The sequence below is a fragment of the Xylocopa sonorina genome, chromosome 4 (assembly GCF_050948175.1).
Source record: "Xylocopa sonorina isolate GNS202 chromosome 4, iyXylSono1_principal, whole genome shotgun sequence".
Taxonomy (NCBI): domain Eukaryota; kingdom Metazoa; phylum Arthropoda; class Insecta; order Hymenoptera; family Apidae; genus Xylocopa; species Xylocopa sonorina.
The window spans coordinates 3,097,874-3,122,151 of NC_135196.1; the positions used below are offsets into that span (position 1 = coordinate 3,097,874).

At 34.0% G+C, this 24,278-nt stretch overlaps 3 protein-coding genes across 4 annotated transcripts in view; 2 read left to right on the forward strand and 1 right to left on the reverse strand.

Moving 5' to 3' along the window:
• Lamtor2 (Late endosomal/lysosomal adaptor, MAPK and MTOR activator 2) overlaps window positions 1–24,278 on the forward strand; it is a 110,782-nt gene that overhangs the window by 52,657 nt on the left and 33,847 nt on the right. The gene's annotated exons all lie outside the window — the stretch shown is intronic.
• Window positions 1,917–6,394, reverse strand: Cyp4aa1 (Probable cytochrome P450 4aa1). Of its 2 annotated transcripts, none has more exons than XM_076894600.1 (7): window positions 5,727–5,949; window positions 4,722–4,890; window positions 4,247–4,624; window positions 3,723–3,795; window positions 3,082–3,617; window positions 2,818–2,997; window positions 1,917–2,321 (listed from the first exon to the last, which is right to left on the reverse strand). In XM_076894600.1, the coding sequence occupies exons 1-7, from the start codon at window positions 5,748–5,750 to the stop codon at window positions 2,137–2,139; spliced, it is 1,545 nt and encodes a 514-aa protein (XP_076750715.1). In that variant the 5' UTR covers window positions 5,751–5,949; the 3' UTR covers window positions 1,917–2,136. The 2 variants fall into 2 exon arrangements, with proteins under 2 accessions (XP_076750715.1, XP_076750716.1); XM_076894601.1 differs by lacking the exon at window positions 5,727–5,949 and adding an exon at window positions 6,355–6,394 and having other exon boundaries at window positions 2,110–2,321.
• On the forward strand, window positions 21,180–24,218 carry LOC143423072 (chitobiosyldiphosphodolichol beta-mannosyltransferase). The gene is made up of 6 exons (XM_076894138.1): window positions 21,180–21,483; window positions 21,663–22,005; window positions 22,070–22,317; window positions 22,401–22,574; window positions 22,642–22,756; window positions 23,960–24,218. The coding sequence occupies exons 1-6, from the start codon at window positions 21,207–21,209 to the stop codon at window positions 24,171–24,173; spliced, it is 1,371 nt and encodes a 456-aa protein (XP_076750253.1). The 5' UTR covers window positions 21,180–21,206; the 3' UTR covers window positions 24,174–24,218.

Consider the following 24,278-nt stretch of genomic DNA (forward strand, 5'->3'; position numbering starts at 1 on the left):
AGTGAAGTTTTTCGAGTTTTTCAGGTTGTTCTGTGGCGTATCCATGGGACTGAATACTTTTTACATATTTATCTCTCTTCGTCCGTCTCTCATTAGGGACACTTTCATTCTTTACTTTATTTGGCTCAATCCATTAATCTTACCCGAATGATTGGCAGCTAATATTCGGGACAACAGCCCGAGTGTTGATTATCTGCACGTTTACGATAGACAAACCATGACAATCGCCTTGAGTGACCACTTGTCTATCACCTCACGTGATGTGGCTTCGAGTCTTTTGGTCCTCAACGGTTGAATTGCATCTGTCTCCGAACATTGATATTTGAAGGCCGAGTTTGTGCTTAATGGACAGTATTAGCGTTTTACATATGAGAATTAAATGAACGTTACATAATACGTATACGCATAAGTATTACATATACGCATAAGTTGCAAGGATGGAAATATAATGATCTACACGAATTAAATCATATTACTATCACATATTAATACATATTATAACAAATGCCCTGAGTGCCACAAATGTGTGCATGTTTGCGATATTTTACGTAAAATCTATTAATCGATATGTTTTTTTTGCGTACTATACATTCTTGTTTTAGATGTTCCAATGTCTGCAATTTTCTTTCACATATTACATCTCTTGACGTAATCGTTCAATCTATTTTATTGTAATTTCTTCAAATGTCGCTGGGTCTCCATTCATAACAACCTTCACGTGGTGAATTCCGGGCACTGTATATTTGATATGTGAAATTATATTATAATAGGTGATGGAGCCTTTTTAATAATCCTGTTTGTAATAACAGTGTAAAGATGTTTTCAAATTTATCAATCAATCTTTCACAATTTGTTATGTAGCTATTGAATACAGTTATCGACGGATCCGTCTTTGAAGTTTAACTTTAATTTCTGCCGTTCTGGGATGTATCGGTAGTACTGCGAACGACATTAAAACGATAGGATAAATTGGGTCGGTACATCATTGACGCAGCAAACAACAATTGTGCTTACAATTGTCATACAGTGGTTGTTCTCGCTAGATGGGAACAGATGTGCTCTGCATTTTTTGCCTATATCTTTCTCTGCTTCTCTTCCCTTTTCTGTCACATGTACCAGGTACCATTGTGTCGTAGTTTTCAAAATTACATCTGCATTTTTAACGTGCTACCTACATAATGCTTACACAGGCTTTTTCAGAGCAATGTAAACTATATAAATAGTTATAAGTTAGATATTAGAATTTAAAAAATACATATTCCTTGTCCTTAGTACATTATTAGATTTAAATAAAAGTAACATTAATTTTTTGATTAACTTTTAAAACATATTATTATATATTTGACATACTGTAAGATAAACATAAAATTACCGAAAAATATAAAGTTGTTTCCCTTGTATTAAATATAACAGAATATATGTATAACATTATTTAAACATAATAGAACATAGAATATTCTATTAAGAAGGAGAAAACATCCTTAATACTTTATAATACTTATATTGTTAAATATAACAAATTTGAGATCAAATATTTTGTAATATGTTAGCTGTTTTAGAATATTTGTTTTATATTTGTTTTATATTTGTTTTAGCTGTTTTATTCATTACAAAAAATGTAGTAATTCTCGTTTTGATGTTTCATTTAGAAAAAATTTAGATTTGAAAATTTATTACTTATAGTTGCTATTATAATGTGATTGAAGAACGAAAATGTGATAAGTGCACGCGTATACGTGCAATGAATATTAATTTTCAAGGTCAAGTTTCTTGAAAGTGAAGCTATAAATCGTTACTCTGCATTTCCAATTTATTTCCTTATAACATATTCATCTATGCTTGGTTAACCAAACCGATAAATCTTATATGTTAACCAATTCTTTTTTTTATTTGGTATATTCTGAACCTTATTTTTATTCCACCTAAATGCAAGTATGTCATTAGGTAGATTTTTCATTTGATATTTATTTCAAATATTCGTCCGCATTCGTATTTCATATTGAATTGAAGAATCGAAGTATAAAAATGGTTTTTGTGCAATAAACACGTCGAGGGATGATTCGAACCGAAATTCTACTTCAAGTAATTAACAAATGTTTAACAATGAACCGTTTACATTAATACAATAATTTACACTTAATCTACAATATGTTTCAACGTTTGATCGTGCGATACGACTTTCACCCAAAGCCCTCCTTGCGCTCTGATCGTCATCCTGAATTTTGGTCGCACTTCCTCTTTTCCGGGGATTGATTGCAGTCGACATCTTCTAAGTATTGCGCTGATCATCGACTTCATTTCGAGTATGGCGAACTTGTAACCTGAAATAATATTTGGCAAACGATAATTTATTGCAATTTGTGGAGGTCCTCCAATACTTGCTACTAGAGAAACCGGAACTTTGACGCACACAACACAATTTTTTGAAAGTACTCGTTTCCGCTTCTGTTTCCATATAATAGAATTAAGACAGAATTAAAAATATAACAGAGTGTGCTACGTCGCTCTACTGATGAGTCCACTAACATGTCCAAGATGAAACATTCTTCCCTCTATTTTCTTTTCTCTTTTCTTAAATATACACAGCTCTACACGAAACAACGCGTTTCAAATTAAATTGCATATTAAATTTTATGACAAATATATGAAAAAGTGACCTACACCTGAAAGTCTCCGTTACTTTCTCACCATAACTATTTATTATAGAGTTTAATATTCACGTTAATTATAATGAATTATCATTCACTAACAAAAATTCACCATTGATTGTTACAGACAATAATTATTATGGGGAAGTTCCTCAAAAACAATCATTACCGATGCAATTTCTCGGTCCAGCACTGAAAGGTATATAAGCGTACGGATGCCTCTTCTCACAGTTTTCTGGACTGAAACGCTCCGGTTTGAATTCTTCAGGATCTGGGAAATGATGTGACAAACGATGCGTGCTATAAGGGGATATTAACACGCTACAGCCTGCTGGTATTACATGCTTTCCTGAAGCAGACATTAACTTGTTAACATCAGGTAATAATTCCAAGTGAATATTATAATGTAAAAATGAGGAACGGATAAGTATACCGATTTTTACATCTTCACCCAATATTCTCGCTATCAATGGCACGCTAGGATATAATCTGAGAGACTCTTTGATGCACATTTCCAAGCATTTCATCTCTTTTAAATCACTCATCGTCGGTAACCTTGGATGTCCATTGAAAATTCTATCGAGCTCTTCTATGCATTTGTCCTGCCACTCAGGATGGCTGGCTAGAAGAAACATCGTCATAGCTGTTGCGGTGCCAACTGAATCTTGACCAGCTAACATGAACGTGCAACATTCTTCAACGATGTCTTCATCGGTGAAACAAGGATTTTTCTCGTTTATCTCCACCATATACTCGAGCAATGACATTTTCCTTTCCTTCGTTGTCTCGTTGCCAGAAACGCGGTGCTCGTTTCGCAGTTCTTCGCGTTTGTTCTTCACCATTCTGAAGCAAGTGTTGAAGAGGTCTTTCCGTTGCTTTTCTTCCTCCTTACCGCATTTCGTTAAACGATAAATCCACTCGATCAACAGCCAGGGTCTCACCATTCGATACAAGAGCATAATTTGCCCCCTGAGATAAAAAAAATTTAAGTCTATTATCGTTTGCTCGTACAATAATGCAATAGAATATTCCTGACGAGAATAGAATAGGTTGGAAATATTTTTCAATTCTCACTTTCGGAACGGCAGGTCGTCGTCCATGATTTCACCGGACCACCGTTTCGTCCTGCTTATTCCCAAAACTGTTTCTGCAAACAGTTAATAATCACTTCAAATATTGTAACGTTTTTTGGTAGTCGAGGCACAATGTTAAAAAAAAGTAGCTGAAAAAAATATATTTATACGATCCTAACTAGTTCTTTGCAGCAAAAATTTTCGACAAGTGCAAATCAGCCTCTGGTGTCAATTTAAAATTTCATCTGCTAATTGATATTGGAAACATTAGTATACATGTGCTAGTCGTTTATATTATACGATGTAATTGTGTTTTCACGCAGTGATGCGTATCCAAACGTGCGTCATTCGTTTCTTTTTTTTTTATTAATTAACAGCTTGTCACCAAATAATTTCGGTGGGAACAGATAAACACACAACAGTGAAATAAAGAACAATTTACGTATGTTCAGATTAAGGGGGAAGAACGGACCAAAAATGTTCTTGAGCACAATTTACGCTCAGTTTTGTTGTACTTTTACTTACCACTCAATATATCGTATACAGAATCATTGATGAAACTAGTGATATTGATCTCTTGGTTGTCCTTTTCAAGAAACTCTTTTACTAAGTGATCCGCGCACTCCGCGAAGGTGCTCGTGAATCTTTCAAGGATATGAAGGTGAAAAGCGGGCTGTAAGAATCTTCGATGAATTCGCCAGGTTTCCGCGTCTCTGGTGATCAAACCTTTCCCAAGGAAATTGTCCAGTAATTTATAAAGGAATACTTTCCGCGTGTGCTTCGTGCTGCTAAGCACCACTTTGATATCTTCCGGCTCTACGAACATCACGTACGGCAATACCGTCAACCAGATCCTGATAACACGTCCGTAAATTTGATTCTCGTGTCCGAGTCTATAAAGGACTAAAAAAGTTATACGATGTTTTAAATTCGATTTGTTTCCAGCTACGTCGAAGTGTGTGAAATTTCAATTGATCGTCATCGGTAAATAGTTGCTTACAATCTTCTTTCAGAGCACAATTTACATTTCCAATAATCGGTACAGTTTCTGGTCCATTTAGCCGAGAAATATATATAACGCTTCTGATGTAACTCTTCAGAACGTATAAAATATAAATGCTGGCGAAAACGACAAGATATACCCACGCCCCACCTGGGGTTTGCTCCCACTGATAAAATAAGAGAAACACACATATTACACGTTATCTAATTCATAAAATTTAACAATATCTACTGATAAATCATATTTTTAAAATGTGTAACGTTTACATTTCGTATAATTTTTATAATTTTTTAAATTTTAGTTTTCCATAATTCCCCGCTCGGTTTACGAATAAAAGGAAACATTACAGTTTGTTGGTAAAATTAATTACGTGGACTTCTTGTACGTTCACCTCTTAGCAAAAGATTAAAACATACCAAGCAATGAATATGTTTTGTTATAATTGGTAAGCCTGATAGTTGTGTACGTGCGTCTGATTGAGAAACAATAAAAACGGAAAATGTGAAAATAATAGAACACTACAACTTTGATATTTCTATAATTAATTACATTACTATTACTATAATTATATTACTTGGTTTAATATTTGAAACTTTCATACTACTTTCTAAATTGTTTAAAAATTAGTACATTTTCTAATATGTATTAAACATTTTAGATATATTGTAATTAGAAGATTGCACGAATTCATTTCAGAATACTTTAAACTTATATAGACTTCTGTGGGGGGTACTTGTTGATTATTCAAGATGGATCTTTCATTAATTGGTTCATTGGAACGTGCTATCGATTACGTTTATATGCCACCCGAATAATAATTGTCCTGCGAGAAACGATGGTTCGTTGACCAAAAGGTAAATTTTGACAACAAATAACTGGAAGAAGGAATGGATAATATCGTCTGATCGTTATCCCAGCTAAACATTTTTCTGATGAACATTTTCTAAGATCAATCTGTGCTCTTTAATCTCACTGGTGCGCGTAATATTGCTCGTCACTTACTATTTGTTGGGGGGTAACAACCATAGTTTCTTATGGTGTTATTCACAGTGAAACACGTTTGATCAAATGTTTAGAGCCGTTGCATGAAACACTGATGTACCTATAGAGATCCAGGCTATTTAAGTGTTTACTCCCACCAGATTCGTATGGATCACTCAAGATTTGCTCAAAGTCCATGATGTACTTAGAGAACACGTCTCCTCCATTGCAGAATTTCGTACTTTTTTTTTACGTCTTGATAAAGACAAATTTTAATTTTATTTACCTATACATAAATTATCGTTAACCATCTAACATTATCAATTACACTTCGTACTACCCAACTTCTTCGTACAACGTGTAAAAATGAAATATATACACGTGGGTCCAAACAAGGATGTCTGATATTTGTCGATATCTTATGGAATTCTAATGAAATTCATTTACATACGTAAAGAATCAATTTAAAAGGCGTATTGCATAATACACTGACTTTAATTATGTTTTTTTAGAGAACTATCGGTTCGATTGATTCTTCGTTACCGTCTTCATCTCTCTTTCCTCAATCGAAATAACACTAAACTTCATTCAACTTGTCTATGCGCGACGTTTGATCGAGAAGATCTATATAGAACGAGTTTCGGCTCACCTTTAGAAACACCATAGAAATCTGACACCGCTTTGCAACATGAAACAAACGGCTCTGAGCGTTCGTTTAAAGTAATCGGTCGACTAAACCCTCGTTGGTGGCTAGTAGTGGTTTATATAGATGTAATGGAACACGAGGTGCTTACGAGTCTTATTAAAAAGCAATTCGCACGCGATTCACGTATCGGCGATATGTGCAGCCGTGCTTTGTAAAATATTTCTTTTCCCTCTCAGCTTCTGGGAGGCGCTCGCCAAAGATGATGGCTATTTTATGTCGAGTTCAGGCTTTTGTTTGCGAACACCGAGAAGCGTTCACTCCAAGATCGGCGAATTAACAAAGAATTGCTTGCGAACTCAAACCACGTGACTACTTGTTATTTGGAAACATATGTTTGCGAAACACTTTTGTTTAGTGTGAACTCGGCTGTACGAGCAATCCTTCCTGTCAGGGTCGATTCGACAGGTAGTAACCTCGAAAAACTGTCGGGTGAATAAATTATCGCATTATTCGTTGGACGTGTATTATAGTAATAATCAACAGTCTATTGATTATACTAGTTGATCTATTAATAGCACGTGAAGAAATCTGTTTCGTTGTCTCAATGTGGCTATAGAAGTTGCGTAGAATTTAATTAATTCGCTTAAAACGTTAGCCTCCTTTCTATATCTTGTACTCCATTATAGGAATTCTTTTGCATGTTTTCGCATACGAAACATTTTCTTTCTCTGTTTCTGCAGTTTACCTGTACATGGCCGTGTCGAAGACATGCATAGCATTGTTTTGCTGCCTGTTTAAAACCGATCAATACTCTTGTTGGTAGTGAATCCCGTTCGAAGCGGACTAGGATTGTCCTGGATTCCTCCCACGTTGCCTTACCGTCGTGCATTCGTATCTTTTTCAGTCTTTCTAGTGTAAATTTGCCCTGATTAGGCGTGAAGTTTCCTTTTAACACTTCGATGCTGCATTTCCATTCGTGTATTGCACCTTTTCTTATCTTCTTCCTACATGAAATGTTTACATAGTATTGCTTATTTTCTTGTTTTCCTTCGCTTATTACTCTATTTGCGTCCTCTTTCCTTCTGTAAGTGACTTCTGCCCTCGCAAACCCTACCATTTTAATTATATATTATTTTTACAAAGATTTTAAAAGATTTTCTAAATTTTTGTTACATTCGCCTTGTCACTTTTACTTGTTAAATCTTCAATAAAGAAGTTACCACGTACTCGTTACCCTTTCCCTATATTTTTCATCTTCTTTGCTTCCTTTTCTGCTTTAACTTGTGGCTTTTCAATTCTGTTCTCGTATTCTTCTATTTTCCTATTTATCGACTTTACTTCAACACTCTTAATTATATTTATTCAACACTCTTTAATTAAACCTATTTTCTTTTCGCTTTCTGTTTCTAAACTGTATACTTCCTTTTCTTTTTTTTTCTTACTGCCTACTTGTCGCTCTTTTCCGTAGGTGTTGTTGGGTCGTCTATTTCTGTCTGTTCTTCTTTCCTGTTGGTTGTTTTCGCGTACGATTCTTCGGCCAATGGCCTTTTTCCTCTCTTTAATATATTGACCACTTGTATGAGTGCATCACAGTATCTCCCTCTTTTCTTCCAATCCTGAGGTATTCCCGCTCTTCTCTTAGCAGACGTCTTGTTTCTCCCGCCTTTTTGCCTCTCCCTTTTTCTTTCCATTTTGTATTTCTTTCCTTTTTTGCGCTTTCAGCCGTTTTTTTCTCTTTTCTCTGTTTCCTCATTCCTTCTTGTTTCTTTCGTTTCTGTTCTTTCTATCTCCATATTCCCACCCAATTGACTTCTTACCTTCTATTCCATGCATTCTTCTTTCTATTCGCTTAAAATTCAATATTTTCATCATTTTTCTTTGGTGCGTTCGTTAGCCACTCCATTTTGGATGTTCTCCCTGCTTCTTAATCTATGTATTTAACTTTTTGTTATTTAGTCTTACATAGAGTCTTAACCGAACATTAAACTAAGTTGTTTAGAATTAATTTATTTTTATCACTTTTATATTTTTCTCTACACTTAAAACTACTCTTATATCATCATTTAATTTCACATTAACACTAGTTTTTTATTTTCTCAGTCTTTGTTAATATTTCGTATTAGATTTCTAAACTCCAGACGTACCGCAAGATACGTCCGCTCTTCGCGGCGACTCCACTCTAACTGAATTATAAGTGTAGGAAATTTATTTTTAATAATTATGTGTAAACCACGAGGTTGCATGCAAATGAACATCGATGTTGGTGTGTTCAGTTTCTGTTTCGTTCGTGTTTTATTATAATGAAGATTTCTTACGAGGAAAATATCTTCTATACTAGATTTTTTTCTATACTTTCTACAAATTTGGGATCTCGTCCGGGATCGAGGATTCGTTGAGCACAAAAGTTCGATAAATCGTCTCTGTCAAAGTTTCGAGTAACAGCGTGATCCATAATTGGGTAAACTGTATTGTGATATTAAAATCTTGTGTCGTACATGATGTGCGATGAAGAGGAAGACACCCAACGGTTTTAAAGTATTTTAATTAAAAGAAAAATTACAAACATTATGATTGAATACAACTGGTGCAAAAGCAGAACTAATAAGTTAGCTGAACGTGAAGTGGAATTTTTGAAAAGAGAGCTGAAGATGTTACGAGAGATGCAACAGTTAAGCAAATTTTTTCAAAAATGTTGCAGCCAATGAACACAAAAAACATATTACTATTTAGGTTTAAATTGATACCAACTTCATAAAAATTGGTCCGTTATTTTTTAAATTATGTGACTTGAAATTCAATAAAAAAAAAACTAAAATATCCTTTTTTTGAAAACAATGTTCTCATTAAATTTAACATTAAAAATTTATTTAATTTATTAAATTTTAATGGTTGGTATTGCCTCCCTAACTTAAAGGATATTTTACCTTTTTTTGTCCATTGGAATTCAGGTCACATAATGAAGACTAAAGGATAGTGGATCAATTTTTATGATGTTGGTATCAATTTAAAGCTAAATATCTAATAATTAAAAACTAATACGTTCTTTGTCCATTGGCTGCGACAATTTTTGAAAAAATTTACTTTATGTGCGTACTTGGAGGGTTGAGTTGATTTAGTTGCTCGTATGAGGTTGATATTAAGTCTTTGCGACGAAATTTGGATAGAACAAATTACATTGTTGAGGGCTACATATAAATTAAGTGATGCTACAATGAAATTACTGATTGTGTCGAGACTACAGAGGAGAGCGTTGGAACGGTTTTATTTGGGACCTGATTATATCGCAATACTCGCAGATGATACACCGAAGGAATTAGAAACTACATTTCATGATGTAAATAGTAAATTTGAATCACGTTGCGCGTTTAAAAAAAAGGTATGGCGACGTCACGAGACATTCACAGAATGTCTTTATAAGACGATAATTTTCACAAACCGTATCGCCATGAACGAAGTTGTGTTTATCGAGTACACAATCGATGGTGTGCCGAATCCTCGGTTGAGACAGCAAAGGAAGTTACACGATTTCCGTATAAAAGCATCGATATTGAAAGGATTCAAAGGCAGAACGTTATCACATTTGACAGTAGAATGAGGATCAAGCCGTAGCAACGGGGGAGCACCATGGCGAAGGCAATGGGTAAGGCGAAAATCAGATGACGCAACAACAAATTGAAAATAATTGGCAAAATAACAAAACGCGACGCGATGAAGGTATGGCATAATTTATGCGAGTACAGCTGAATAATAGAACTGTTAGGAAATGTCATAATTGTGGTGCGGGAGATCATTTTTTTGAAATCGGGAATCTCCTAAGAACGGTTGTAGCGTTTAACAGAATTCGAGCAATAAATAATATTACAAAGAAATTGTAATTAACAGGCTTTGACAAACATTGTAAGATAAGAATGCCTTGTTTGCAGAGAGACATGATTAGATTTCGTGGTATCGGTTTAATGAAAAGTAGTACATACAGTGAATTTTGTACTGTACAGGAACTTATAAATGATTACAACCGGTAAAGGAACGAGACGTAACGTTGAAATGTACATTATCCTAAAAGACGACGACTAAGTGTATTGACGCTCAAGGATTGAAAAAAAATTAATTTGATGAAAACCAATTGGATCTATTACAAGGAGCAAAGATATTTAGTACATTAGGTCTTAAAAATGGTATTTTCCATGTAACTGTACACTCGAATAACAAAAAGTATATTTCATTTATTGTTTCAGACGGACAGTACGAACTTTTGAAAATACCATTTGGACTATGTAATTCACCTGCAGTTTATTAATGTTATATTTAGAAATCTTATAAATTCAAAAATTGTATTAGTTTGTATAGATGATTTAATAGTACCCTCAATCATATTGCAGTACATCCATCGCAACGTAAGACCGAAGCAGAGATTTTCCTAGAGCACAAAATGTTAAACAGAATCCAATGTTTTTTAGATTTATCTGGGTATTCTCAGAAATTTATTTCACATTATTCAATAATTGCACAACCACTTGCGACATCTGAAGAGATACGTAGTATCAAAAAATTAAACATTATTATTGTAAGAAACCAGTTCTACGATTATTTAAGGTTACTACTGAGACAGCGTTGCACACCGATGCATTGAAAAATGAACATTATTCACATTATTACAGCATGATGGTAATGTTGACATGTTACCTCGAATATATTATGCTAATGGTAAGACGACACCGACAGAAAGTAAATATAGTAGTAATGAATTAGTAGTTTTAGCTGTACCTAAATCATTGAAGCGTTTAAAAGTATATTTTTAACTGTAACCGATTGTAGAGTATTCGCGCTCGCTGAGAAAAGAAAGATTTACGCGTAGGAGTTGCGCTAAGGGCTTTACTTTTCGAGGGATATTAATATTCGATCAAGCATCGCCCAGGAAAAAATATGTCATACGTCGATGCGCTGAGTCGAAAACCCGTTACCGGGTTGTTTGTTGTTAGCACGTCTGCGTAGAGCTCAATTTGAGGACTCCAAGTTGAAAGTATTCATAGAAACATGTAGTTAGAGAAAACTTGAAAATTATGGTAGTATAAAGGGGATTGCTTCATAAGGAGAATGATTGTAATTTTTTATTAGCAGTACCGAAAGTAATGCAAGTTGAAATTGTTAAGCGAGCTCGCGAGAGAGGGCATTTTGCCGTTCAAAGGACAGAGTTACTGATTCGAAAAAATTAAGAAGGTAATTAGGAATTGCGTTGCGTGCATTCTCGCAGGAAAAAAGCAGGAAAGTTTTTTAAATTCTATTAATAAGGGCAACACACCATTTCATACCTATCATACAGACTATCTTGGACCTGTACTATTCATAAAGTAGAATTATGGCTTTATTTTCTTAGTTGTAAATGCTTTTTCAATATTTATTTGAAGAGAGAGAAACTTTAAAGAGTAGTTTCGGATCGTAGTTTTGCATTTGTGTAGCATACATTAGCTGAATATTGTAAAGATGAAAACATACAACGTGTAATGATAGTTACTGATATTCCAAGGGGCAATGATCAAGTAGAGCGTATAAGTAGAATTTTCCTACCACTTATTTCCAAAATGTCTAATCCGAATCTTGAACACATATAAATATCTAGAAACAATGCAAAAATTTTGTAATTCTACTTAGAAAAAAAAGTATATAGAAGTACCAATAAGAAGTATTGAAATACTATTTAAATTACTTTTTGAAGTTGATATGAGATTCGTTGAGAATCGAATGCGACAATTAATGGACGATGAATGGATAGCTTTATTTCAAGAAAATCACAATAAATGTAGAAGAAATGCGAAGGAATCTATTTCAAAAATTCAAGCTGAAAATAAAAAGAATTTTAATGAACGAAGAAAAGAGGCACAAAAATATGAAGTAGGCGAGATAGTAGCGTTTCAAAGTACCCAATTCCAGCAAGGGTTAAAATTCGCGAGTAAATTTCTAGGACCTTATGTTGTTAACAAAGCATTACGTAACGACCGTTATACCTTAAAAAAATAATTGGACATAAAGGATCGCAACAGCTGATCATATTAAACCATGGAAGAATAGTGATGTAAGTGACGACATATGTAAACGCTTGAAGTCAGATGTCAGTGGTTAAGACGGCCGAGTTTTAGGAAACTTCACGGTTCACGGTTTATTATTCTCTACTGGTTTTACAAATTAGTCTTTTATAGCCAGCAGATGGTGTTTGTGAAGAGCGCTACGCTCTTATTTTGTCCAACGGAAAACGTTCCTATCTTTTTTTCATTTCTACACATCCATACATACTTACATACTTTACATACGTACTTTTCGCTTTGCACACTTTTCGCATTTAATATCTTTGCATACATTGTTCTTCTTCTTAACTAAAATTCGTTACGCATCTCTGCATCTTCGTTAACTCTTTCTTCCCCCTTTTATTCGCCTCTTACGACAAGCAGAGGACACTGTAGGTGTATTCTGATCCTCACTGCGCAGGGATTTAAGAAATTTAGTTTTAGTAATTGTGTGCAAACTTTGAAGTTGCATGCAAATAAACATTAATGTTGGTGTGTTTTTGTTTAGTTAGCATTTCGTTTCTCTTTCATTCATATTTTATTATAATAAAGATTTTTCTAGAAGAAAACGTCTTCCACTCTGGATTTTTTTCCAATTTTCGACATAAGTAAACTTAAACTATCTTAGAATTAGCCTTAAAGTATCTGACATTGTCCAATTATTCTACCTTAGTTTACATAGCGCTTATTAGTGCTTTGGACGCCGGTCGCCACATCAATACTCTCCCCCGAATAAGTTGTCTGTCAACTCACGAAACGTACTCTTTCTCTCAGAATATGTCTCTCAATTTTTGGTTTGATGGCTAATTGCTGTCTTCAAAGATCCGTGCTATTTCTCTATGATGCTCTTCGATTAACAATTGCAACTTATTATGTTTATTAGCGCCTTAAACAGTTTTAACTGGAATTGAGTTCCTTGGTTTGTTATGATTGTTGCTGAGGCTCATGAAGCGCGTTGCTTCGGTTTTGCTGCGGATGAAAAAGGAGAGAAGGAAAGAAAAAGAGAGAGAAGAACGTTTCATCCTGGGCCTGCTAGTGGTCTCATCAGTAAGGCTACCTAGCAGGCCCTGCCTTAGGCGCGGAGATGTTAGGGACAGATCAGAAGATGTATATATTGGAACAGATAGGTAATTGTGCACTTTCGAGAAACTGTAAGCGATAATATCCCCCTAGTAGCGAGTGTCAGAAGGCCGCCACACTCAAAAATCTTCCAGTCTATCCTAAGTACAATGTTGTTGCAATCTTTTTTACAAACATGTCCGTGAGTGGCACTGTTTCTAGCCATTTGGAGAATCTGTCTATCCTCTACAAAGTGCCTGAAAAATTTAAGGTGACCACTTATAGATGGACAAATCTCTCGATCATACACATTGCACCTTATCTGGGCCTTCTCTAACTTCCTAGAGAAAAAGCCAAGCGGCTTCCACTTGCCTTGATTGAACTGCTTTAGGATAGTTCCAATGGCTACATCTGAAGCATCTATATGAAGATCTAGTGACAGATTCTCTTTGGTGTGACAGGGAAGTGCAGCTTGAGTGATCTGTTCCTTTGCTTCTTTGAAAGCTTAATTAGATCTTTCGTCCCAACTCACCAGCTTTTTATCTTTTTTTCTCGTTTCCTTTAATAAATTGTTTAATGGAGCTAACCAGTGAACCGCTTTACGAAGGAACTTTCTGTAAAAGCTTATTATTATTGCCTAAAAAAGAAACGATGGGAATTGCATTATCCATTTTGGGTATTCTTGAATAGTCTTTTATCCTGTCACTTAATGGAGGTTATTCAATCTCTATCTACTTGGTATATCGTAGACTATGTAAATACGAATTTGTCTATGTTTATTTTTAGTCCATTTCCTTTTAGTTTACTAAAAATAGTGCAAGGATGTTTCGTGTGCGACTTTATATTAGAAGATGCGTCTATTATGTCGTTCATGTAACAGTAACAAGGATCTAATTCTCTTATATAGAGTCCATACGTCTGGATAATCTGGACAGCGTTGCACAAGTCAAATGGCATGACCAATAACTCGTATAATCCGAATGGCATTATAACTGCTGTTTCTTCTGTCTTTCTATGCCTAACTGATATCTAATGATATGCTTTTACTAAATCTATTGTAGAAAATATTCTGCACCTTCGAATTAGTGCGCTACGTCATATGTGTGTGATAGAAGAGGATATTCGTCGGGTTTGATCATAGTGTTTAACCTGCAATAATCTCCACCACCATCTCCAAACACCTGATTTCTTGAGTACCATCTGGAAAAGGCTGGTCTATTTAGATGGACAGCAGATATTTTCTTTGAGCATTTGCTCAAATTCTGCCGAGCCAATTACAGTTTCCCTAGAGGTAGATATCGCGCCTTTTCTGCTATTAGAGGACCTGTTGTCTAGATATAGCGAGATACATTATATTGTATGTTATGTTTCTTGGCGGTTGAGTTTATTATATCTTTAAACTCTGTCAATAAGTCTGAATTTATTATTAGCGTCTACTGTTGTTACTATTGATGATAAATCACCAGGAAAATTCGCGACAGGAACCTAAAATGACGGATAATAACTTCTGGCCATATGTGTCGATTACCGTGTCATTTGCAGCTTGTAATTTAGTTACGCTTACCTCCAGATCTTTACATACTAGTGCTCTTTTATGTGTATCCTTTATACCGAGTCAATGTTTCTGGAATGAGTTGTCAATAATCTCTATTTGCGACGCTAGTATTTCCTGGGTCTTGCCGGACAGTTGCTGGATCCAAAATATCTTTAGAGTGTTCTCTCCTACAGTGTTTGCTGAGAGTTGCTTCTTTTGTTGAAGCATCTCTGATGGATTTTTGTTATTCGACTCTATTCATTTCTCTCTACATTATAGTCTACATTATTTTCATAATCGATATACGTCAATCTGAAATATTCCTTGCAATATTCCAGAAGGAGATAAACGAAGATCGGCAATAAGGTAACCAGCCGATCTGTTGAAAAGGCACAGGAGTGGTGAGAAAACGATGAAACGAGTCGCATCAAGCGCTTTATGCACCATTAATTAAAATAAACTATTTTTGTAAATCTATGAAGCGAGTTGCTTCTGTTTGCTATATAAATAGAAGAGGAAAAAAGAAAAGAAAAGAGAGGGGAGGAACGTTTCGTCCTGGGTCTGACTCATCAGTGGACTCATCAGTAAGGCTACCTAGCAGGCTCTGCCTTAGACGCTGGGATATTAGGAACAGGTCAGAACTTCTATACATTGGAAAGGATAGGTCATCGGGCCGCCACATCTACTATATTTTCTACTGATTTTAGTCTTTTGCCATCAGCAGATGACGTTTGTAAATAGCAAGCTGCTCTTATTTTATCGAACGTAAAACTTTTCAATTATATTCTTATTTTCTCATTGCACACACATTATTTGGTATTCCCTTTGCTTTCTTTATATTCTACACAGTTTTGGTTACATTAGTCTTATTTGCGACCACTTATTTAGCCTGTTAACAATTACTCTTCAGTCCATATTATTTCAAGGAACCAAGCGTTTTTCTCTTATAATTATAAGTATAATTTAACTTTGAACATCGCGTTAGTCTCTTCGTGTTATGTTTATCACCCTCTTAGATCCAAAAAATCTCATTGCTTTACAACTTAACTTTAGCTATATAGAAATATGAAACGTCTACAAACAAGCAAACGTATATGATATATCAATTTGACTACGCGTATACCTAAGTGTGGACACGTGTGTACATGATAGTTCGTTTTTACGTTTGAAAGATTCAACGACTGAGCTAAATACGTTGGACGTTTTGCCTGGAATGTAATGGTTATGCCATCACCTTCCGCCTAAGACAAAGCATTTAACGTAAACAACTAATTGCAAGTGTGTGAATAGATGTAACAAGCTATATGCTATTTCAAGCTATATGCACTTCGAATGCGAGAACGGATAGTTAGTACGCGAAGAGACAATAAATGCATGCCGTATGCGTGGTCGTTATTATTCCATTACATCAAGCCAATAAAAGAGCCAATTAATTCCAAACCCAAATTATCTTTCCTTACAGATATAAAAAAATATAAAAATGTAAAATATAACGATATCAAATTACTCCCATAGTAAGTACTACTGTGGTTATATAATAAATAAGCTCTCTTTCTGTGTTTCCATAGTCTTATTATCCTCTTTGATTTTCATTCACCCTTCCTTCTCCTCTTTTCTTATAAATTACACTTTACTGTTTTCAGATATGCAGCTATAATACTTGTGGTGCTCGGATTATCCTCTCTTATATTGCATTTTATGTCTTCTCTAGGTTTTACTCCTCTTGTATCCAATTTTTCTTTTAACTCTCTTATGTATAGGACAGATCCAGATTATGTAATCGATGTCCTCCTCTTCTTGTTGATACTTACATATTGGGGGCATTGTCATTTTCTTCCTTGTTTATGTTAGTTACCTTCCTTCCCATAGCTTTGATGGTGCCTATTCTTATGATTTCTTGGTCTTGTTTTCCATATAGGTTTTCATCTCTTATTTCCACTATCTCTTCTTCTTTTTCTCGGTATTCGATGTTGTCACTACCTGTTTTATTTCTGTATATGATGTTTTGCAATTCTGTCGTTTTTTTTTCCACTCCTCGTATATTGTACTCGTATCTCTTTGATTGGCTGCTTCATCTTCATATTTATCTAGTAATTCCAGTAAAGTGCTCTAATGCTTGACAGTTTGTTTTATCATTATGTTACTTTTGTTGTCATGTTTTATCATTATGTTACTTTGTTTGCTCTCTTTGATGGCTATTATGTTTTCTCTAGAGCTATTTGTGTTTTCTCTAGAGCTATTTCTAATTGCAGGTACTTCAGATTTTCCATTAGCTTCCTTACTGCCGCTTCTATTTTTTTCTTTAAATCTACACTTGTTCTATTGGTATTTAGTTGACCATCCTTTCTAATAATTTATCCATGTAGCTGGTTAAGACTATTGATTGTAGTGATTATTTTCCTGATTTGTCTAATAAGACAATTATTGACTCTTTCCACTCTTCTAGGATGTTTTCTGTTTTCCAGATTTCGTTGTAAACTTCAAGCAGAATTTTTCTGTAGTCGGTAAGGAGGTTTTTTGATGATGTCAGATTGCCTGATCTTTCAGCTATCCATGGAGCTTCTCAGTTCCTTCATGTTGAAATTCCTGTTCTTAGAATCCTTATGATCATTTCTTTGCACAATGGTATTACCTTTTTCTACTTCTCGTTTTGGAATTTTGTTGTTAGCTGCTTCTTCTTGGTTATCAATGTTCAGAATCTTATTTATTTCTGTCATCTTCAAGTTTCTTCTTTCTTGCACATTGATGTTAGAGTTGTAGTTGTTCTTAAGCCCATTTTTGAGTTTCTTGATCTTGTCCTAAATTTCTTTTATGTTACTTTTAAAATTTTGGGCTGTTCATAAATTCTTCCCATACCTTCCTTCTTTTGTTCTTAATTATTTATTTCATTTGTTGTCCTTTTTCTTTCCATTCGTGCTACTTTTGTGGGTCAAGGCTTTGAACGAATTGTTTAGGGTTTTCCTTCTTCCTTTTCTGATTATTTTAAACTCTTTGTCTCGCCAAATGTTTTGAGTTCTTGTTTGAATTTCTTTTTTCCCTCTTGTGTTTTCCTTTTCTTGAGTATGTCTCACATTTGCTTCTTCTATTGACTTCCTTGCTGCTCCTTTCATATATTTGATGATTGTCATTATTTTTTCCTGGAGAGCTTTATTTATTTTGGCTTTTTCTTTCAACTCTTCTATTAGTGTTACTTTACGATTTGTATTTTGACCAATCTATTTTATTTTGGTTGAATGCCCTTATGAAGTAGAATTTTTTTCAAATTCTTTCTCAACTTGTTCGTCATACTTCTTGCATTCCAAATAGCAATTATGAGCTTCTTATACCTTTCCTTATTATATTATTCATTGTTACATTACTTTTGTAAATTTTTTTCTTCTCATTCACCTCCTCCATTTCATAACCTTCTCTTCCTAAATTCCCTTGTACTATTTCCCTTACCTCTCAAATAGTTTAAACTATTGTATGCCATTAATTTTTTTATGCCCGTTTCCGTCTAATACATCCTGCATTCTCTTGCTGTACTCAAATGTTTCCCTCCGCTGTTGACGCATCTTAGTTCCACACTGCATATTACATATTAACTTTCTGTGCATCTGAAACACCTCTTGTTTTCATTTCTACAGTTCGCCCCCTAATAATTATATATTAACTTTCTCGCTTTTTATCATATGTGGCCTTTCTTTGCTTTCTATTTCTTTACATTCCAATTTTGTTTTCTTTATACGTCCTCCTTGTCCAGATGTCGCCTCCATCTCTGTTCCTTCCTTTTTTCTGATTGCTTGCCATTGGTTACCATCTCTTCTTCGACAAATGTTCTTTTTGTTTCCTTCTATCCTGCCCAATACTAACGTTGCTCCGGTGATTCCCTCTTTCCTTCCTTTATTCTTTGGCTACCGTTAATTTTTCACACGTCTTTTACTGCCGTTTCTCTTTCTTCCTCCTCCAAAACATCTCCTGTCCTTTTCTCTCTTATTTCTTTCCCAATGTTTTCACATTTCTGCTCTTCTGTTTTTCTTAGCTTTTTTCCTACCCTATCTTGCTTCGGTTCCTCTTTTTATTCCTCTTTACATCACGTTTGCTAACCCATTTACCATAATTTATTTTTCAATTTTTGCTACCACAAGAGTTTGCACTAGAACGACTCGTACAGTTACGGGAAAGGGAGATGGCCTCGTATATGTAGTTAAGAATTAAAATTCATAGGACTGAATCTTTCTCTGTAACAACGATTCATTTAACAAAACTATAACTAGTATCTACCTCTTTGCTTTACAGGCGCACCCGCGTCACTATTTGTAGTCTCGCGGGTAGTCGCTCGTGCATGCACACCGCTGGCGTTATCCTACGGAAATACTTGCATTTATTTAAATTATTATTCGTATTTATTTATTTTTAACTATTTATACAATTTTATTCGTTCTTTTCTTTGTTTACAATTATTTTTAATGTAATGGAGCTGTTACACTATTTCGGGCGTCCTTTCCCTCTTCTTCTATTTAATTTAAGCTTGTTATGCAACTGCCACCTTATATTTTAATGTCTTAACTATTATCTTGGGTTAACATATAAAATCCTGCTTTGATCGGGGCTTTGTAATTAATTTTAATTTAGACCCTAATTTCCCCGACAACACAACTTCGTCAACGTAAGAGCACTGTGATGTTACTTGCGCAACGTTACATTTCCCGCTTTAGAGGTAAGAGAAAAATGGTATAAGAGAGAGTGAAACAGATGATGGTGACCCTACTCTGTGGTGACCGGAGTAGGAAGTCACACAGGATGATTTCTAAACTAAGTTAGCATAAGTAAAATAGCTTAAGGGTAGTTTTAAAGTGGTACAATATTAGAATAAGAAAAAAAGATCTAGTCTTTAGTTAGTAACCCTAAGATAAGATAGTTGGTAAGACTTAGTATAAGAAATGTAAGGAAAAATACGAAAAGAAACGTCCTATTCCTTTCGGAGCTTTAGAGGAGAAAGGACGTCCGGAAAACGAAATAAAAGTGGTCCACGCGAAATATACGTGGTAGTGGTGATTTGAACAAGCTCTCCTATCTCAACCAACCGCCGCAACTCCAGAATTCCCGCCGCCATCAGTGAAGAACTACTAGCATCATCTCTAAGGAAAGTAGTAAAAATAATGCCTAACCAGTTTCAGTGCTTCTCCAGAGATGGCGATAGTCGTTCTCCAGCAGTTTACTTCGCTGTCGATAACTGTGTGCAACCAGTTTAAGCACTTTTCAGAGAGATGGCACCAGGAGTTCTACAGTTGTGGATTTGTGGTTGGCCACAATATTTTCTTACAATTAACTTTCACGTAGGATGGCTTTTATATAACAATTTTATTTAACTGCAACAAGTCTTTACAATTAAGGTAAATTGAAGTAGAAGCTTAGAAATACAAATCTAGATTTGGCAAAGGCAAATTGTGATGTGTACTCTTTGATGGCGAAGAAATAAGTGAATAATTAATTTGAAAAGCGTAGAAATTTGAAAGACGTCGCAAACGAGAGTCTCTTGTTTATAGATGGCGTGCATTAATTTTGAAACAATTTCCTAATGAAAATGTACCCTCCGAGGAGCGGAAGTAGATGGTTGTGAATGTGTCTGCTTAGATGCGGAAATCGGTAACGTCGGTAACGCCACACAGTAGGGTTACCATCATCTGTCTCACTCTTTCTTATATCATCTTTCTCTCTCTTACCTCTAAAGTAGGAAATATAAAATAAATTACAATAAAGCTACTAAAATATACAATAAATAAGAATAAAATTATTGAAATACACATCTCGACTATACAACTTTGTCACAGTAAGAGCATTGTGATATCATCCAATCCCATAACAAAATAACACTTTTTTTGCTTCGTAACATACGTCCGGCATCCACCGTGGTCTCGAAGCAACTCTTCGCGCCAAAAACTTTCAAAACGCCATCTGCTAGTTACAAAACATGTACTGAGTGAAGAAACTAGAAACCTAAACCTTTTTAATTGACACAGATGTTTCTTATGCTTATAAACAATATTAATTAGACAACTATTGTCTTGTGAGCATAAGTAGTTAATCACCGATAAAGTCGACTAGAGTTATAGATATAAATACACATAATGATAACCCTACCGCAGTATTCACATGCATACGGTGCTTTCAACATACATTTATTCGTTTTTAACTGATCATCGTTGATATTTTACTTCAAAATGTGGAGTGTTTGTTTATTTTGTATCATTCCTATAATTTTATTTATATTTAGGAAGATATGTTTAAATATATATAAAAAATACAACAATGTTTGTATCGTTGTTCTTGGAGATTTGGGTAGAAGCCCTAGAATGCAATACCATGCAATGTCTTTTGCAAAGGAAGGTTTCACAGTCAATTTTATAGGTTACCCCGGTTCTTTACCTTTAAAGGAAATAAGAGAAAATCCTCGTATACATATTTATTATCTCCATCCTCCCCCAGAAATAGGAGATAGTACGTATGTAGTTTTATTATAAGAGAGAGAGGGAGAAAGGAAGAAAGTTTACTTAATTAAATATAAAATACATTGTTCTATTCTATAGAACTATTATACATTTAAATGATAGTACAATATTAACAATAACTGTTTAAAAATATTTCAAAGAATAAAATGTTTCTTTCTTTCATTTCAGAGTTATCTCGTTTACCTTGCTATGTAATAAAAACAATATGGCAAACATTCGACCTGCTATGGATTTTGTTCAACAAAAATTTACCAAGTTACATATTGATACAAAATCCACCAGCAATACCAACAGTTCCAGTTTGTTGGTTTTATTCCATTGTTATTAGTTCACAATTTATTATTGATTGGCATAATTATGCACATACCCTTATGGCGCTTAGCTTAAAAGACAATCACCCATTAGTAAAATGTGCAAAAGTAATCGAAACATACTTTGGTTCTAAAGCGCATCATAATTTTTGTGTTTCGCAAGCCATGAAGGAAGATTTACAAATGAAATGGAGAATTAAGTTTGTATTTTAACAGAGTTTATGTTTTTTAAAATATATAATTCAGCACCTAATATTTTTCTAGAGCTGTAGTATTATATGACCGTCCGGCAAATGAATTTCAATCTATATCGCTAACAGAAAAGCATGCATTTTTGTTAAAATTAAGTGAAAAATATAACGTATTCAAAGGTCCAAAAGAAAATTCAACAATATTTACAGAATGTGTAGAAAATGAAATACAGTTGTCTCCTAAGAGACCTGGTTTTATAATATCAAGTACAAGCTGGACAGAAGATGAAAATTTCTCAATATTATTAAATGCACTACAAGGTATAATATTATGATCAGTTCAATATCTAATATTATTTATTATTAAATTACTAATTATTATATTAAAAATATTTTCATTACAGAATATGAAAATGAAATTGTACAAAATAATCATAATTTGCCTGATTTGATTTGTGTAATAACTGGTAAAGGTCCATTGAAGGAATTTTATACAGCTATTATAAAATTAAAAACCTGGAAACATGTAACAGTTGTAACTCCCTGGCTTGAAAATGAAGACTATCCTAAGATTCTAGGTATTGAAATTGAAAAGAAATTTATATTAACTTTTCATTTACACATAAAAATGTTATTTGTTTACAGCTAGTGCAGATTTAGGCATTTGTCTTCATGTATCGTCTAGTGGTTTGGATTTACCAATGAAAGTAATTGACATGTTTGGGTGTGAGCTGCCAGTTTGTTCATATAACTTTAACTGGTATGATACAAATTTATACCTATTATTTAGAGCAGTGTTTTTCAACCTTTTCTGATTGACAATACACTAAAAATATCTAGAATTATCTGTAGTATACCCGAATAAAGGATAACATTTTTTTAGTAATCTTTGAGGTAATTACAAATACTATTTAAAAGTTATAAGCTCATGCGATTTTTATTAACTGTCAAAAACCCTTGCTGCATATTCGGCAATTTCTCGCGACACACAAATTGAGAAACACTGCTTCAGAGTTAAACCGAGCTAAATTTTGTAAATGTTCTACATTTAAAATATTTTATAATATTAGAATCAGTGAGCTGTCGTAACCCATATACTTATCACCTCTGTACTTTGTACATATACTAAGGTCATTCTAAATAATTTTTTCCTTTGCCAGAATTCGTGATATGACTTTGTTTTTTAATTATTAGTAAAAAACAGTAGCCTAATCTAAAAGCCTATAGAACCTGTGTGCAAAAATGTGCACTATATAACATTAATTAAAAAACTATTCACCAACACATTAAATTACTCACTAGTTTAATCAAAGTCCTGTAACTTTTAGTAGCAACATATCTGCTGCTATCAGCTATGCTTAATTCTACTACATATTATTTTATGTACTGTTTACTATTGATCTTTCAGAAAAATTGTGCATTCATCCTTTTGTACTACAATTTTGCACTGTTCATTCAATTTATTTGTTGCGTATATGCACAAACTAATTAGTTGGTTTATTTATTATCTGTAAATATGTCATTTGTGAATAACACATAAGTTGATATAACATTTGTCCACTACCACTTCAGTAAGTCGACTTGTTTATTCGAATCTGCTGAACGACTCTACACGCGAGTCCTATACGTTTCGCACAATTTTCGCACTGGCTGCTGTCTTTTATTTTTAATAATTCAAAGACAAAGCCGAATTAGAAATTTTGGCAAAGAGAAAAGTTGCTTATAATGACCTCAGGAATCATTCCTCAAATGTTAGGTTGAGTCTTTAGATATCCTATGCATATATATATCTAAGTAGCTTGCCAAAAAATGTTTTAGGTAACGCTTAGCTTTTAGCTCAAGTCCATATTCAGCATATAAAACCTGAATATTTAAAGTTATTATAATATACTATATATATATTTACAATAACTTTAAATTTGTTTTCAAATTTAGATTTTTTTACAATATTTTCATTTTTCAGTCTCTCAGAACTTGTTAAACACAACGAAAATGGAATGATTTTTTCAAATGATAAGGAACTAACAATGCAGTTACAATTGTGGTTTGAAAACTTTCCTAATAACGATATACAACGCAATTTAAATGCAAAATTTCGAGAAGAGTTGCATAAATTTCAAACTAATCGATGGCATGATAATTGGACTTCTATTGTTTTACCTCGCTTTAGTTCATAAGTTGTGATTTATTGATGATAAATAAATTTTTTTATTTTTTTCGATGCATGTTCTTCATTGCATTTAATTAATTTGTTTTATCTTCATTTCCAAGTTCTTTGTATT